The sequence below is a fragment of the Malaclemys terrapin genome, chromosome 10 (assembly GCF_027887155.1).
Source record: "Malaclemys terrapin pileata isolate rMalTer1 chromosome 10, rMalTer1.hap1, whole genome shotgun sequence".
NCBI lineage: Eukaryota > Metazoa > Chordata > Testudines > Emydidae > Malaclemys > Malaclemys terrapin.
The window spans coordinates 51,200,264-51,218,053 of NC_071514.1; the positions used below are offsets into that span (position 1 = coordinate 51,200,264).

Consider the following 17,790-nt stretch of genomic DNA (forward strand, 5'->3'; position numbering starts at 1 on the left):
GTCCTACTATTCTCCTTCCTCTTGTAGTAAATCCGTGGAGCACACCTGCTGGCAGCTGGTGCAGGTGGGAGTGCTGGCATCACTGGCTCTCGGTTAAAGACTTTGGGGCAGGGATGCTGCCATGCCCTGCAATAGCTGAAACCTATCCAAGGAACAGTCCAAATAAAACACGGGCCCTGCTGTATGGTGCTATATGCACTGTGTTACACACGGAACAATGAGGATGATCAGTCCTGGGGCTAATTATGCTGCTGCTTCTCCTGCTCTACCAAACAGTCTCTGAAGGCCGCATCCTTTCCTAGCATATGCAGCATTACCCCTCATCGCCATGTTCTATACATCTGTTTAGAGCAGAGGTGGGCAAACTTTTTGGCCCGGGGGCCACATCTGGGAATAGAAATTGTATGGTGGGCCGTGAATTCTCACAAAATTGGGGTTGGGGTGCGGGAGGGGTGAGGGGTCCAGCTGGGGGTGCAGGCTATGGAGTGGGGCTGGGGATGAGGAATTTGGGGTATAGGAGGGTGCTCTGGGATGGGATTGAGGGGTTCAGAGGGCAGGAGGGGGATCAGAGCTGGGGCAGGGGGTTGGGGTGAGGGGGAAGGCTCAGGATTGCAGGCTCTGGGCGTCGCTTACCTCAAGCAGCTCCCAGAAGCAGTGGCATGTTCCTTCTCTGGCTCCGGTGCGGCCAGGTGGCTCTCCGCGCTTCCCCATCGGCAGGCACCGCTCTTGCAACTGCTATTGGAGTGCCCGAGGGGGGCCATGCCACGGCTTCCGGGAGCAATGTGGAGCGGCCCCTGACCCTGCTCCCCAGTTGAAATGCTGCAGGGGGGCCATGCTGTGGCTTCTGGGAGCTGTGCCCGACCCTGCTCCCTGGCTGAAGCGCTGGAGCAGAGCCATGAAGCTGCTTCCACAACCCGCGTGGAGCAGTCCCCGACCCTACTCCCCGGCTGGAGTGCCAGAGCAGGGCAAGCCCTGCTCCCCAGCGGGAGCTCAAGGGCCAGCTTAAAACGGTTGGCAGGCCAGATTCGGCACGTGGACCATAGTTTGCCCACCCCTGGTTTAGAGTGCTGTGTTTGTACAGCGCCTAGCACCATCAGGTCCTGTTCCATGTCTGGGCGCCCAGTCATTATGCTAATACTAATAATACAGTGCGCACCCATTTGCCAGCGGGAAGCATTCACCTCTTGGGGCAGCCGGCTGTCCCGTTCCTGCAGTGCCTCTCACTTGCCGCTCTGTGCTTTCGCACAGGTTACATCCGGGAAGGGTTCCTGGCTGTGCAGCATGCCGTTGACAGAGCCATCATTCAATATCATGCCAACGCCTCTGCCACCCGCCTGCTGGAGGGGTTCACCGTGGCCGTCCGGCGCTTCCCCTACCCACCATACGTCAATGACCTCTTCCTCCTGGCCATCCAGAACCAGCTGCCCCTGCTGCTCATGCTGAGCTTCACCTACACCTCGCTCAACATCGTCCGCGCCGTTGTGCATGAGAAGGAGAAAAAGTTGAAGGTAAACGCCAGACAGATGGCCAGGGCACCAGTGGCTTCCTGGCAGGCTGAGATCCTGCTGCGGCAGTGACACCATGTGCTATTGCCAGAGCGCTCGTCTGGGGGAGATCAGGACCGTGGCTTCCAAGACAGAATGGCACTTGAGTAGACACCTGCTGTTCCCATGCGGTGGGAGGGGAGTGTATTGGGAAGGTGAGCCGGCAAGGTTACTCTGCTCTGCTGGCCAGCTTGCCCTAGCAGCCTGGCTCTGCACCTTGGAGGAGGCTGCTTGTGTCTGTGCCCCTGGTAGCCAGCTGTGAGAAGAATGTAAGGGGAAATTATGCTGGGCTGGAGTCATGTGGAAAAAGGGAGAGGAAAGGGATAGGGACGCAAGGGAATGGGTGGAAAACCCTATGCAAAAGGAGCATGTCAAAAAATAGCCTTGGAAGAAAAACAAATAATGGCAAGAGCCTTGCTTAGCTTCATGTAGTGCAATCTCCTTGGAAGGAATAAAAAGCCTGTGCTCAATATGGGCTTGGTCTCTAAGCACAGGCACAGATAACTCTGCATTAACTGCTTTGCTTACCCATGCCAGATGCAGAGTTGTAAACAAAATCCCACTCTTGCTAGGCAAGCAGAGGGCAGGAAAGTGGGTTTGTGGAGGGTTAGTGAATTCCAGGGAGGAAGGTAGCTGATCCTGCTGCAGGAATTCAGCTCTGCCGCCTTGCCATGCAGCTTTGTCTGCTTGGCGATACTCTTAGATCTGCTGGCAGTGGCAGGCGGGTCGCTGTCTTGGGTCTGAGTCTGATGCCTAAAGTGTGGCTCTGGGGGGGATGGAAACTGTTGTGGGTTCTGGTGGCTCGAGTGCATAGGGAGGTTTGTTGGGGTGGGGGGTTTTCTTTAAGCGTCGGGGCACAATGCATTGTTTCATATCAAGAGACTGGTGTCTAGGCAACCATGAGCTCAGGTAACTCAGTCATTAGAGCATCAGATTGTTAATCTGAGGGTCCCGGGTTCAGTTCCTCTTTGGTCGGTGAGATTTTTCCTGGGTTATGCAGGAGGTCAGACCAGATAATTGTAATGGTCCCTTCTGGCCTTTATCCTCTGTGAAAATGGATTTGGGTCTCCACCCAATGCTCCTCTTCATGCCACCCCAGCATGATCCCCATGTCATCCAGAGTCACTGGCGGTTGTTCAGAGACAGGCTAGGATTTAAAATAGAACTGCACATGGGTGATAGCTGCACTGTGCTTCCCCACATGGTGCCCGGTTCTAGCACATGGTGCCTGGTTCTCATCAGCTGCCTCTTTCTGTCCCACAATGGAAAATCCGATCAGGGTGCTCTTGGCAGGCAGCTGTTAGCCTGCCAGTGGCTGGCTGCCACGGCACAGGATAATATGCAGCTTGTGTTGGCCTCCCACAGGAATATATGCGCATGATGGGCCTCAGTAACTGGCTGCATTGGAGCGCCTGGTTCCTCATGTTCTTCCTCTTCCTCCTGGTGTCCATATTCTTCGTCACGGTGCTCTTTTGTGTCAAGGTGAGTGTCCTGGCTCAGGCTTCCAAGGTATACGTCAGAACCAGATAATGCAGGAGTGAAATCAGGAAGGCCAAATCACACTTGGAGTTGCAGTTAGCAAGAGATGTTAAGAGTAACAAGAAGGGTTTCTTCAGGTATATTAGCAACAAGAAGAAAATCAAGGAAAGTGTGGTCCCCTTACTGAATGAGGGAGGCAACCTAGTGACCGAGGATGTGGAAAAAGCTAATGTAATCAATGATTTTTTTGCCTCTGTCTTCACGCACAAGGTCAGCTCCCAGATTGCTGCACTGGGCAGTACAGCATGGGGAGAAGGTGACCAACCCTCTGTGGAGAAAGAAGTGGTTCGGGACTATTTAGAAAAATTGGACGTGCACAAGTCCATGGGGCCGGATGCGCTGCATCCGAGGGTGCTAAAGGAGTTGGCGGGTGAGATTGCAGAGCCATTAGCCATTATTTTTGAAAACTCATGGCAATCGGGGGAGGTCCCAGATGACTGGAAAAAGGCTAATGTAGTGCCCATCTTTAAAAAAGGGAAGGAGGAGGATCCGGGGAACTACAGGCCAGTCAGCCTCACCTCAATCCCTGGAAAAATCATGGAGCAGGTCCTCAAGGAATCAATTATGAAACATTTAGAGGTGAGGAAAGTGATCAGGAACAGTCAGCATGGATTCACGAAGGGGAAGTCGTGCTTGACTAACCTAATTGCCTTCTATGATGAGATAACTGGCTCTGTGGATGAGGGGAAAACAGTGGATGTGTTATTCCTTGACTTTAGCAAAGCTTTTGATACGGTCTCCCACAGTATTCTTGCCGCCAAGTTAAAGTAGTATGGGCTGGATGAATGGACTGTAAGGTGGATAGAAAGCTGGCTAGATCGTCGGGCTCAACGGGTAGTGATCAATGGCTCCATGTCTAGTTGGCAGCCGGTTTCAAGCGGAGTGCCCCAAGGGTCGGTCCTGGGGCCGGTTTTGTTTAATATCTTTATTAATGATCTGGAGGATGGTGTGGACTGCACTCTCAGCAAGTTTGCAGATGACACTAAACTAGGAGGCGTGGTAGATACACTAGAGGGTAGGGATCGGATACAGAGGGACCTAGACAAATTAGAGGATTGGGCCGAAAAAAACCTGATGAGGTTCAACAAGGACAAGTGCAGAGTCCTGCACTTAGGACAGAAGAATCCCATGCACTGCTACAGACTAGGGACCAAATGGCTAGGTAGCAGTTCTGCAGAAAAGGACCTAGGGGTCACAGCGGACGAGAAGCTGGATATGAGTCAACATGTGCTCTTGTTGCCAAGAAGGCTAACGGCATTTTGGGCTGTATAAGTAGGGGCATTGCCAGCAGATCGAGGAACGTGATCGTTCCCCTTTATTCGACATTGGTGAGGCCCCATCTGGAATACTGTGTCCAGTTTTGGGCCCCACACTACAAGAAGGATGTGGAAAAATTGGAGAAAGTCCCACGGAGGGCAACAAAAATGATTAGGGGTCTGGAGCACATGACTTATGAGGAGAGGCTGAGGGAACTGGGATTGTTTAGTCTCCAGAAGAGAAGAATGAGGGGGGATTTGATAGCAGCCTTCAACTACCTGAAGGGGGGTTCCAAAGAGGATGGAGCTCAGCTGTTCTCAGTGGTGGCAGATGACAGAACAAGGAGCAGTGGTCTCAAGTTGCAGTGGGGGAGGTCCAGGTTGGATATCAGGAAAAACTATTTCACTAGGAGGGTGGTGAAACACTGGAATGCGTTACCTAGGGAGGTGGTGGAGTCTCCTTCCTTGGAGGTTTTTAAGGCCTGGCTTGACAAAGCCCTGGCTGGGATGATTTAGCTGGGAATTGGTCCTGCTTTGAGCAGGGGGTTGGACTAGATGACCTCTTGGGGTCCCTTCCAACTCTGATATTCTATGATTCTAACCACCCTGGGGATGGCGGTGGGGGAGCTGGTGGCTTTCTCGCGTGGACAGGCATCTGCAGGTGGCTTTAGATTGCAGGGGGAGGGGGTGTCCTAGGCCCTTAGACTCAAAGATGCTGCTGAATTATATTTCCCCACCACTCTCCACTCCTTCGATCCAGACAGCTTTTCTCTTCACTATCCCAAACCAGGGGGAAAGTGGCAGCTAGGGGGTAAGACTTTGAAGTCAATATTGGGGGTCGGGGGGTGCCTGCCTCTTATCAACGTGGAAGTTCACTTTGCTACTTCAGGCTGGGCCTTTGCTGCACTCAGTTTTGTAAGTGTTTGAATCCCCCTCTGCAGACATCATAGCTTGCTTTTCACACAACCTTGTGGCAAGAAGTTCCACAGGCATCATTGAGGCCAAGAGCTTAGCAGGATTCAGAAAGGGATGGAATGTTCATACGGTTAACAGGAACATCTGGTTATTAAAGGATTAAATCATCCAGGTTTTCGAAGGGATCGGAACCCTCCTGCTTCAGGTTGCATGCAGCCTTAACCAATGAGAGGAAACTTCCCTTGTGGGCAGGCTATCCCAGAACTGATGCTGAAGGGTTTCCTGTGCCTTCCGCTGGAGCAGCTGGTGCTGGCCAGTCAGAAACAGGGTGCTGGACTGGCGGGACGACAGGTCTGATCCAGTCTGGCCATTCCGGTGGTCAGCCTACAGGAGTCCTTGGAGTGTCAGGGGCATAAAGGCCACTCTTCGTTAGAGCCTGGTCTACACTGGGATAATCACCGCCCATAACACTCAGTGCAGTGGTATAGACTGTAGGGTAGAAAGCTCTTGGGTATCTTTAACAGTTTCTTTATCTCTTTTGACCACCGAGTCCATTCTGTGCCGCCATGTGCACCATGAGGATCGCAAGTCTCCGTTCCCAGGCTAGGTGCTGTGTCCGCATGGGTAACAGTACTCATGGCCTGGATTTTGTTTGTAGGTAAGCCAGCAGGGGGCGGTACTCACCAACAGTGACCCAACCCTGGTGTTCACCTTCCTGGCCGTCTTCTCCATCTCCTCCATCTCCTTCAGCTTCATGGTCAGCACCTTCTTCTCCAGAGGTGAGCCCATCCTGTTAACCTTTCGTGCTGTTTGTCAGAGAAGGTGCTTTGGCTGTGGAACATGGACACCCATATAGAAATCGCACCGTATCCTCTTCCTGTGTGGATCCTACCTGCCGACTTTACTAAGATCTTCCCATTAGCCTGGCAGAGCCAGCTCAACTCTGGGAGAGTCACCTAGAGTCTGATCTGCCTTGAGAGTGATCAACAGAATGATATACCAAGTGGCAATCAGTTAAACTTTGGAAGACAGGGGGAGCTGCACAGGTGTTACTAAGGGGTTTTGTCCTGCAGAACTTTTATTACCAGTGGGGATGTGTGAGAAGGAAAGAGCCCAGCTTGACTCTCAGATCCTTTGGACCTTGCAGAGCCAACTTGTTACTTACGAACAGAGCAGATTTGCTATAGGAGCCACTGAGAGCCAATAAATACAGAACCCCACAGCTCCATCTTCCTCAGTTTCTCTTCACCACGTGGTGGAAGGGGCAGGGACTGGAGTAGTTTTGACAGCACTCATGAGCTCTGATTGTTCTATGGGGCTAAATATCACAGTGTTGGGCTAGCTCCTCTGAATGCCCCTTGCTCTGTGGGCGCTTCATGGGGAAACAAGGGGTGACATGCCCCTCTTCCCCAGTGAACGGCTGTTGGTTGCTTGTGAGTGGGCAGGGGATTTGACTAGAATTCCTGGCTTCTTCCTGGTATCCTTCCGAATGGAACTTGGATGGCCCCCAGCTAGTGACCAAAGGAATGAAATCCCGCCTCCAACCTAGTGCCTCCAGCTTCAGAGGGCAGCAAGCTGTATTTGTGTAGGACTGTCGTGGCCCATACTTTGAACGCAGACAAGAAGCCAGAGGAGAGTTGTGATGCCTGCACCCTCACATCTAGAGTTTGATGCTCTACCAGCGGAGCCACCTGAAGGTTTGATTGTTGTGGGACCTTTGCCCAGTTGTCCATTTGGCACTGGGCATTGAGTGCGCTGGGGACAGAGGGATGAGCAGTGTGCTGCAAACCCAGCAGAGCAGGTGCATTCCTCCATGTCAATAACTGCAATGGAAATACCTGCTGGTCTCACTTGTCCATTGTTTGGTCTCCTAATGGCTCTTATTCCTGTTGTACAGGGGACAATCCAAGGGGGAGGGTGACCTCTAGCCAGGCTAGAGAAGCTGTTGCTCTGGATTTTTGTGCTGGGTGAGGAATGCAGGCAAATATTCCATCAGCCCCTCCAGCAATTTTCCACAGGAGACTCAGGGAACAGTTTGTTCTGAAACACACCAGTAGGGGAAGTTCTTTCCTACGGGGTCAGCATCGTGGCTTGTAAACATCCCTCTTTCTAATGGGAAAGGGCTGTATGTTGAATTGCTGACACTCTTACCACCTGATAAGGGCAGGACTCATCTGGTGGAGGAAGGGTTTGGTCTTTTCCGTCATCCTGGTGTGACTTACAAAACCAAGCCTGCTCTCCTCTGCAGATGTGCGCTGAGCAGTGGCTTCAGTTTGGGAGGCTGCAGGTGTCCTTGGCTGCCGCACTCTGTATGGTAGGATGCTGGGAAAGGCTCCAAAGCATGTTCCCATTACTAGTAGGCTGTGCGTGGGGTGTGCAGTCACTTGGGGGCTGTCTGGTTTGATGCCCAGTAAGGGCTGTCAATACACATCCCCATTCAGCATTATTATTAAAAGCTGTGGTGAATGGGAAGTTTATATACCAGACCTTTCCAAAATGGGCCAGTGTATGCATTAAGACCTCACTGAACCTGCTGAACTCTTCACTGCACTGCTTGGAGCGTTCTGGGGCTTGAAATGACATGGTGCAGTCCGATAGTTAGTGCAGGGAGGTTGGGAGACTCTCCTCTAGTCCCAGCTCGGCCATTGACCTACTGTGTGGCCTGGGCCAATCATTCAATCGCTCTGCGCCTGTTTCCCCATCGGCGTCATGGAGATAACACCTGCCTTTGCCAAGTACTTAGATCTCCTTGGATGGAAGTTCTAGAGAAGTTTGCAATGTCTGTATCCATTTGTGTTTGTCACCACATTGTTGGAAATTTCTTTTCTTTTTTCCCCCTCTTCTCTGCACTTGCAGCAAACGTGGCAGCTGCCGCTGGGGGTTTCCTTTACTTTTTCTCCTACATCCCCTACTTCTTTATCTCGCCTCGCTACGACCTGATGTCCCACAGTCAGAAACTGTCGTCCTGCCTCATCTCCAATGTTGCCATGGCCATGGGGGCACAGCTGATAGGCATGTTTGAAGGAAAAGGTGAGTGATTTTTCTCTCTCTCCCTGCTGTTGTAATATGCAGGCCCAGATGGGGAAGCCAAGCACGGAAAGTCAGCCTGGAGACTCACACTGAGCTCTAGAGTTCCAGGATTGGGGATGTTAAGCACTTTGATGCCAGTCTGAAAAATCAGGCTCTTATCTGGCCTCCTTTTTTGAACCTTGAGACTTGATACTGATCCTGTACCATTGAAGGAGTCTTGTCATTGGCATAAGTGAGAGCAGGAGTCAGTCCTTGGACAGCTAATCCAAAGGAGGGGGATCTGTCAATGCACACACTTACCCGCTTCGAGGTTCTGGATAACATATATCTCTCTGGAGGAGCTGCCCTCAGTTTGTTGGAAGCACCTCATCTCCAAATTGGATCTGGCTGGCAAAGCTAGGATTCTTCGGTGGTTTTGCTTTTGTTAATTACAAAGTTAATACTACTCCGAGGAATGTAATTTCTGACATTAATTGAATCCAGATCATCTTTCCCTCGCTAATTTCCATGTCAATGAGCAGTCTGTCTCTTTTTCCAAGAAGGATGTTGCGAATTGATTAAACTAAGCGGGAGATTGAGACATGGGTAGTATTTTTAGGGGAGAAGACACACATCTCTCTCCTTGATACAGTGTCAGAAAGTGCAAAAGAGGGTGGATGGTTTGTGATCAAGGGCCCTATTTGGGAATCAGGAGATCTGAGTTCAGCTCCTGTCACTTAACCTGTCTGTGCCTCGGTTCCCCATCTGTGAAATGGGGATTGATTGTACATTCGTACCTGGCAAGGGTGCCATGGGCTATAATTTCTGATGTATGAGAGGTGCTCCGACACTACAGTGGTGGAGGCCGTGTGGGAGCTCAGATGGGAAATGGTGCAGACTGACGTGAAGGTTAACTAATCTAAGTGGTATGTGGCAGGGACACTGTTCAAAGCACTCCTAAGGGGATACAGGGGGTTTTACAAGTGTATTAGGAGGACCAAATGGTACATGTCTTAAGTATGGACACAGCACTGAAGCTGGGTGGACTGAGCTATACGAGCACTGAATATTTTCTTTGCCAGCTCGGGGTCCTCTACTGGAACAACATTTTTAGCAATGATTTGATTCCTAGTGCAGGTGGAGTTTTTGAAACCATACTGGGGGGGGGGGGGGGAGGCGTGAATAGAACAAAGCTGCTGAGAACAAGGTCATGCAGTAGCATAGGTGTTTAGCCAACACATTTTTGCAGATCTTTGTAAATTAAATCACACAATAAGTTACAGGCATGTGCTAAACATATTTATCGTGTCTTGCTTTCAGATGTGTTTTCTATCCCCCTCCCACACATGCGCACACAGTGTGCTAGCAACGAATTTGTATTGTGATCCTTTATTTCACAGTCCCAGAGAACGTGCACTGCTGTATATATTCTCCCAGCCTGTGGGTGAGGAGTTACAAAGTGTTACATACTGTGGCTGCACATTGGCAGACGCAAACGCTATCTTGTGTGCTTTCAGGGACCGGCGTTCAGTGGCAGGATCTCATGAAGCCAGTCAGCGTGGATGATAACTTCACCTTTGCACAGGTGCTGGGGATGCTGCTGTTGGACTCTGTCCTCTATGGCCTGGTGGCCTGGTACGTGGAGGCCATCTTCCCAGGGGAGTATGGCGTGCCACAGCCGTGGTACTTCTTCTTGACGGTGAGCACCACTGCTGTGCACTCTGTCGCTGGCAACGTCTAAGATGAAACGCAGGGATTCTGCTCTCACACCCAGAGTGTTTATTATAATGGGTCTTAAATAGGAATTCTCTGTCCTGTTATGTAGGAGGTCAGACTAAAACAATTGCAATGGTCTCTTCTGGGCTTAGTCTCAGCATCTGTGCCCCATACTTGATAACTAAAGCCCTGTGCTGTCTTATATCTGAGGAGCCTTGCGCTGAGAGTGAAATGCGCTTTCCATGTCTTGGCTTTAGATCTTTGGGCTGGGGTTTATTGGCACATGTGATGCTGCGAGTCATGTCACCACACCCCAAACACCTACGTTAAGACTCAGAGAGCAGCCATGTGAGTGACAAGATCTTAGCGTTTGAAACCTGGCAGGCTCCATACAAGAGCAGGTTGTACAGGGCCACCGGGCGTGGGTGATCACATGGTGGTGTTTTCTTTTGCCCCCAAATCCACATCCCAGCATGCTTTCATTTCAGTGCCTGGCTCTGTAGGGCAAGTGGGAGCACATAGAGCAGAGCGCGTTCCTCTAGGATACCTGTGTGGGGCTCAGGAGCCAGCTCTCTGCTTGGCAGGTTGTGCTGCGGACTGCTGGAAAGCACAGGGAGTGCCAAGACCCTTTGGATCAGGAAATAGTAACCTGGTGCGATGACTTTTGACACTTTCCCCTACAGCATGGAATGGGTCAGGCCCACTCGTGTGGCAAGCAGAGGATTGCTGTAGGAGGCAGGAGAGCCAAATATGGGAGTGAATTCAGGCCTCTCCCTCCAGCTAAGACCCTGAGTGGCCCTCTCGCTCCTGAGAGCATGGCTCCCCCAGTGACTAGAGTGATTGCAGCCTCTGAATAGTGGAAGTTCATGGCTCCTTTCACTTAGTGCATTTGAAATTGTTGCGTGGGCAGGAGGATGAGGGGCAGTGGGCGATTGAAGAGTAGGTGACAACCCTCTGAGCAGCTCCGATTATCCCCCCCCCCACACACTCTCATTGGCACAACCCCCTGTGTTGGGGAGCTGGTATCCCACTTGGTACATTCCTTGGCCAATATGCTAGGGGAGTGGTGCCTGGGGTCCTTGTGTTGCTATAGTCTCCATGACGATGACCGCTATAAGAATGACTGCCTATGTGGTGGTGATATGTGCTAATATTAGCGTCAATGTGGGATTTCTGGCTAGAAGCAGAAGGACCAGCACGTAAGGGCAAGAACTTTCAGCCAGTGGCTGCTCTACCTGTCAAAGCTCTACTTTTGATTACAGGTGCACTAAAACTGCCTTCTTGGAAGCTAGAAGGCATCAGTGGAGGAGTGAATTAATTCTCCTAATGCCTTTTCTTTCGGAAACGGCTGTCAATAGAGTCAGAGGCTCCTCTGGGAGTCTTGAGAAAATCAGGGGGCTCCCCTTTGGGGTGGGGAGAGGGCGGATTTCATGGCCCAGGGCTTCTGTTGTGTTGAGATGCTCCGTTCCTAGCCGGATCCTGCAAAGTGCTGATTTGAAAGGAGGAGTATTTCTAAAGCCTGTCTGAGTTGTGTCTAATGGGCATCTCTGTATGACGTGTCTCTCTTTGCTCTGTACAGCTCCATGTATGGGATGTATTGGCGTGAGCTGGGGCAGAACGAATCCCGTCTTGGTTATGCTGGTTGGCGGGAGGGAAGGTTGCTGTACACGGCAGCTGGGCAACTTTCACTCTCTCTATATCTTTCCACTTAGCCCTCATACTGGTGCGGGTCTCCCAGAACCGTCCTGGGGGAAGAGAAGGAGGAAGAGGAGGACCCGGAGAAGGCCCTGAAAAGCCAGTACATTGAGGAAGAGCCTGCCGATCTGGTGTCAGGGATCAAAATAAAGCACCTCTCCAAGGTAAAGTCCCCCAGACCAGTCCCTGCCCAGCAAGCAGGGACAATCTGACAGCAACACATTGCAGGTCTTTGGAGCAAGCATAAAGATCTCCCTGGCAGGAAGAGTCTGGCTCCAGATAGATCCGTACTGGCATGGGTCATGCAATTTCCGACAGGAATAGCTAGTAGCAATGCTAAGGGTGGGGTGACTCGGCTCTTTCCCTCCCTTCTCCCCCACAACAGCCTCTGGGGGCATGTCTACACTACGGGTGAAAGTGCTGTAGCTATGCTGTTGTAGCACTGTAAATTAATGGAGATATCCTATCTCCTAGAACAGGAAGGGACCTTGAAAGATCATCCAGTCCAGCGCCCTGCCTTCACTAGCAGGACCAAGTACTGATTTTGCCCCAGATCCCTAAGTGGCCCCCTCAAGGATTGAACTCACAACCCTGGGTTTAGCAGGCCAATACTCAAACCACTGAGCTATCCCTCCCCCTCTACTGTAGTGTAGACGCGTCCTGCACCGATGGAAGGGGTTTTCCCTCAGTGTAGGTAATCCACCTCCCTGGCTGCAGCTAGATTGGGAGTTAGTTTGGTTTAACTACAGCACTTAATTCACACCCCTGAGTGATATACCTAGGTCGATCTACATTTTAAGTGTAGACCAGGGCTAACAGTTTGGAGTCTGTCACTTTCATGAGCCCTGGGGATTGCAGGAAATGACTAAAGGGTTTGTTACAATTCTCTGGAGACCAAAGTCCTCACTTCGGAGTCCCTAGAAGACATCAGCGGGGCTCCTGGTGCTTCAGACCCATTCCCTTCCCTACCTGGAGCAGTGGCACCAGAGCACAGGGCTGCATACAACTCCTCTGTCAAAAAAGAGTTTGAAGGCTGGGGTGTAGCTCCAGCAGCCGTGTGTGCAAAAACCCCTCCTGGCATTCAGTGGGTCCTGTGCTGCTATGGGGATGGGCTACTGCCATGCTAGCTATGGGCACTGAGCTCCCACTGGGCATGCATTCTGGTTGCATTGAGCAGTTCTTCCTTTTGCCCTCTCCTGACATCTTTCTGCCTCTATGCCTGATGCATCAATTAACAAATACCGAGCTAGCTCCCTCCTTTCCTCCCCTTCTGCAATCACCTACTGGTAAACCACCACCACCGTAGGGACCGCACCCCGTTCTGTACTGTCTGTGCAGAACTTTGAACTGTGTGTTTGGCCTGGATCACCCATCGTCCAGCTCTGTGCGTGACACACAAGCTGTTGTGTAAACCCCCTCATTACACAGGCTTTGGCTTTTAAACAATGGACCAGGTTGGATTCCCAGGCTCTTGCTGATTGTCTGGCTACGCATGCTGAGGAGGGACAGGAAGTGTTGATCTACACCAGATCCCTGTAGCTGATGGCATAGCATTGATGGATGCTGAAAAGACATCTGCCTACAGGCTGGTGGCCGTGACACGGGCTTGGGGAATTTGGGGCACACCCGTCCTTCCCCAGGGGTCTGAAATGCCCTCGCTTGTATTTTAAAAACTTCCTAACCATAGCTCCCATTTCAATAGGCTGCTGTCTTCCTGAGTAGAGTATTGCTGGGCATTGTTAAACAGTAGCCAAGGCTCACACCATGGGTGGTAGCATTTTTGCAGTGGGATAAAACAATCTGTCCATGCATATGGAGAAACCCAACATTTTAACATAGCCACTCGAGGGATCTGCATACACTGGCTGCATAATGTTGTAGATTTGAAATTGCTCTGCTTAGATACACTTAGGGGGTGGCCTCCTAAGATGTGAGGTGGCTGCATCAGGAGGTGGTCTCTTGTACGTGCTGTGGGATGAAGGGTGCAATAGACGGGCAAGATGAATGTGTGTTTCCTTCTAATACTCGTCTTTTCTCTCTGCTTCTGTAGGTGTTCAAAGTGGGGAGCAAGACCAAGGAGGCAGTAAGGGACTTGACCCTGAACATGTATGAGGGGCAGATCACTGTCCTTCTGGGACACAACGGTGCCGGGAAGACAACCACCCTGTCCATGCTCACAGGTACAGCCCCCAGGCCATCCAGGGGCAGGCGCACTGCAGCACGGGGGATATGGCTGAGAGTGCCCAGGTGACAGCACGTTTCCTGGTGCAGGGTTGTATCTTGCTTTGGAGCATCTGAAGCCATAACCGTCTGCTGAGGTGCCTGGACTCTCTCCTGGTGTCTGATCCATCCCCAAAGCAGCATCCTGTGACTGCTGCAGCACAATCGACTCTTCTTTGGTTCCCATCCACCAGCAGAATGAAATCTTTTCACTGCTTTCTACCTCGTACCGGCTTCATTCATCTTTAAACCTTTTTGTTCTGTGCCATTCTTCACTGTGTCTGTCCAATGCATCCTCAGTCTCCCTCTGTTCGGAGTCCTTTATGCTCTGATATGTATCACCCTACGCGGTATCCGTTCCAAGTCCATCTGTCACACCTCTGAACCATCGCAGTTGTCTTTCTTGAACCCTCTGTAACAGTGTTATTTCTTGACCTCTACACTTTCTTATCACTACATTTTTAATTTTCTGCAGCCTCAAAGCTCTCGGCATTCCCTCAGCCAGTTCATTTCTGCAGTCAAAATCTTGTTCGTCAGCTTTCTTCAGCCTCCAGCATTCCAATCCACACAGTAGTGTTCATCAAAATGTCTTTAGCCTTCCAGAAATGCAGTCGCCATTAATCCAAGTCTTTTTGTGTCATTGTAACAATTCCCATTCTCCACTCCTAGTCCTCCAAGGCACACAAGATTTCCCACGTGTTCTAGTTCTTTGTCTCTGACTTTGAGCTTTACCTTTTCCTCCTGTCTTCCAATTGCCATATTTTTTTGTCTTCTCCATGCTGATCTTACGTTCAAATTTTCTACTTTCCCAGGTGGCCTTGTCGGCTATTCTTTGTAAATCTTCCTTGGTCAATGCTGGTGGGGGAGGGGAGCAATATTGTCTCTGCATTATTCTCGGTCCTCCCATATAACGTGACTTCTCTCAGGGCTACAGCCTGTACTGCTTCCGGTACCGAGTGGAACAAACCTGCCGATTAGCTTGCACCCTTCTCTCGTTCCTATGGTCATCCTGAACCACTCCATCAGCTTCTTGTCAACTCTCACCGCACTCGGCAACTTGCTGTAGATTTTTTCTCTCCGCTTGATCAGTTTCTCTGGGGTGCGATACGTTCTCCTAACTCACCATGCCCCTTGCTGCTAAGCGCTATCAAAAGCCTGTTTTGAAGTCTAAAAGTTGTTCTGTGCACTTCTCCAGTGTCTGTCCTATTACAAATAGGTGAGCTATTGTACGTTGTCCTGGCCCGTTCCTTTGCACACCCGGCTTCCACACACCTCCTCGTTTTCCTGTGCGACGCTTTGGTGAATGCCACAGAACGATAGACCATTGCTATTACACAGCAAATGGCTATCTGGAAATGAAGGGTTCTTGACAATTCAGGGAGCTGTGGGGTGACACGTGGCCCCTTCCTCCTCCTCATGGGGCCTAGCACGCTGCCTCTGCTGGCCCAAGGACCAGAAGATGAAATGTGGGAATCTCAGCCAGGCTCTCTTGCTTGATGGCTGAATTCCCCGGGTTGGCCCACCCTTCATGTGGCTCTCAGCAGTGTGTGGGGCATAGGACTTGCCAGGCCAGATCAGACCATTGATTTAGCCAGTCTGGTATTCTGCCTCCTTTAGCAGCCAGTGGCTGATGTATCAGAGGACAGCACAACCCCTGCCAGTTGTGCAAAGGGAGGCGTGAATTCCTGGCCCCTGCAGTGAGTTGTCCCTCTCCCTGCAGCAGAGCGCTTTGCTGGCTGAACAAGGCTATGCAGCCAAGCCAGGACTGAGACTTCCTTTGGCTTTGAAGGGGATTTCAGGAGGTGGGGGCCAGTGGTGTAATGGCAGGTGCTGTGCACTGCTGCATGGCAGACACTGGTTCACATCCCCACCCATCTGTCTCTCTCCCTGCTCAGGCCATTCTGGGAGCTCTGTGAAATCAGCTCTATCAGGATAGAGGGAAGAAGCTAATTAAGGGGTGGTACAGAGTGACTTTAAGGGGAGCCCCATTCAGTTCTTCAAAGCACAGTGGCTAAAGTGAAGGTTAGTTAGCCTAGGGCGAGAGGTGTGGGAAACCCACAGGGCTTGGGAGCTGAGGGCTTCAGTGCAGGATGGAAGGAGACAGGGCCCTGGCACCTCATTGCTCTTACCTACATGTGGTTATTGTCACCTCCTAGGTCTGTATCCTCCCACAAGTGGCCAGGCTTACATCAGCGGCTACGAGATCTCCCGGGACATGGTTCTGATCCGAAGGAGTCTGGGTCTGTGTCCCCAGCACGACGTTCTGTTTGACAACATGACAGTGGCGGAGCACCTGTACTTCTACTCTGGGGTGAGTGGAGGGCGTGCGGCATCCTGGGAGGGAAGAGGCCGGTGGCCCGGCTGTGCCTGCAGAAGTGTTGGTATCTCAGTAGCACAATGGTGGCCTGTAGCTCTGGGCTGGGCACAGCAGTTAGTAATGTAGTGCCATGTTACTCCTGCATGTGCCCCCTGCACTAAACACTGATGTTTATACTTTTCATCTGAATAATAGAAAATAATGTTTATCCTTTAATTTTCTATCCGTATTGGGGCTATCTATGTGCCAGCTTGCAGCTGGTTTGGTTGAACAGGTGCAAACCCTGCAGAAGCACTGTCTTTAGTTTGAATAGCTTATTCCATCCAGTTTATCTTAAACCTGTAGCTGATCCATTTCAGCTAATCCAAAACGAGTCGGGTTTAAACTGGGGTGCGCACCACATTATAATGACACCAAGTTATGCTGCTGCAACTCAGCAGGTGGACAAGCCTATGGCCTGTGAAATTGTATAGAGTGTATGAGAGAGTGATTGGGAAGTTTGCTTCCTTGGTGAGAGGCCGTGGATGGGTGCGTAGCATCTAACTACTCTTGGGTGCCTGCCGACTATTCTGTTGAGTCCAAATTTCCTTCCCTCCTTGTAGCTCTGTGGCAATGGGGCAGGATGAGCTGAGCTCAGCCATCCAGGGCAGACGATGGTCCTCATTAAGTTCTGAAGGGGAACAGGGCTTCCCGCACGTGCTCATTTGCATTTGGGGGCCTTTTCCCATGTAGCGCTGCAGCTCTGGAGGGTCTGAGAGAGCAGCGGAGCCCCTCGAGTGGCGGTGCGGCTCTAAGGATGCTCTCCCACTGAGACATCTTGCTGTCCGATTTCCCAGCCCACTGGGGACGGGCGGGGTGACTGGGCTGGAGATTGGGTGGCTGGAAGGAGAGTTGCAAGTAGTGCAGTTCAAGCAGAACCACCCCCTCCCCCTTTTTCTCCTGTCTTCGGCCTTAGTCATAAGCTTCTGGTTCAGCCAAGCTAAGCAAAGACACCAATAGCTCAGCTCAGGGCGTCCCTCTTGGCTGGGTCTCTGCAAACCCAGCTGGGATTTAGCCCCTAGGAATCCCATTAAGGCTGTTGCGTTGGGGCAGCAGCTGGGACTGGCTGTGCCAGAGCAGCATGGCCTCTCCTAGGAGACAGGAAGGGTCTGATCTGGAGAGTCCTGCAGGAAAGGATTCACTCTGTGGCAGGAGATGAGCAATTAACTTCTTCCCCTTCTCCTGACTTTGCATTCCTGATTAATGCAGAAGTGTGGGTAGAAAGGGAGCATGGAGCATGTCCTTACACCCAGGAGCTGAGTGAACAAGGCCCCTTGCATAGGAGCTTTCCTGGCTGCTTGTGTCAGGTTCCTCCTTGCTGGGTTTGCTTTCTTAACCGTTAACCCTTACTTCACCTTGTCTGCCAGCTGAAGGGCTACCCCTCGCTGAAGTGCCCGGAGGAGATTGACCGCATTGTGAGGCTGCTGAACCTGGAGGAGAAGCGCTGCTCTCTGTCGAAGGCGCTGTCCGGGGGCATGAAACGCAAGCTGTCCATCGGCATCGCGCTCATCGGGGACTCCAAGGCAAGTGGCTCCCTTTG

General features: G+C 51.4%; 1 protein-coding gene across 5 annotated transcripts in view; it reads left to right on the forward strand.

The window, feature by feature from the left end:
- ABCA3 (ATP binding cassette subfamily A member 3) overlaps positions 1-17,790 on the forward strand; it is an 86,507-nt gene that overhangs the window by 37,306 nt on the left and 31,411 nt on the right. For all 5 annotated transcript variants that reach the window (XM_054041438.1, XM_054041435.1, XM_054041433.1 and 2 more), the window contains 9 exons: positions 1,249-1,508; positions 2,910-3,026; positions 5,913-6,033; positions 8,111-8,284; positions 9,781-9,962; positions 11,692-11,838; positions 13,725-13,854; positions 16,051-16,205; positions 17,618-17,773. In XM_054041438.1, the coding sequence (XP_053897413.1) occupies positions 1,249-1,508; positions 2,910-3,026; positions 5,913-6,033; positions 8,111-8,284; positions 9,781-9,962; positions 11,692-11,838; positions 13,725-13,854; positions 16,051-16,205; positions 17,618-17,773 (1,442 nt within the window). The remainder of the gene's footprint in view (positions 1-1,248; positions 1,509-2,909; positions 3,027-5,912; positions 6,034-8,110; positions 8,285-9,780; positions 9,963-11,691; positions 11,839-13,724; positions 13,855-16,050; positions 16,206-17,617; positions 17,774-17,790) is intronic.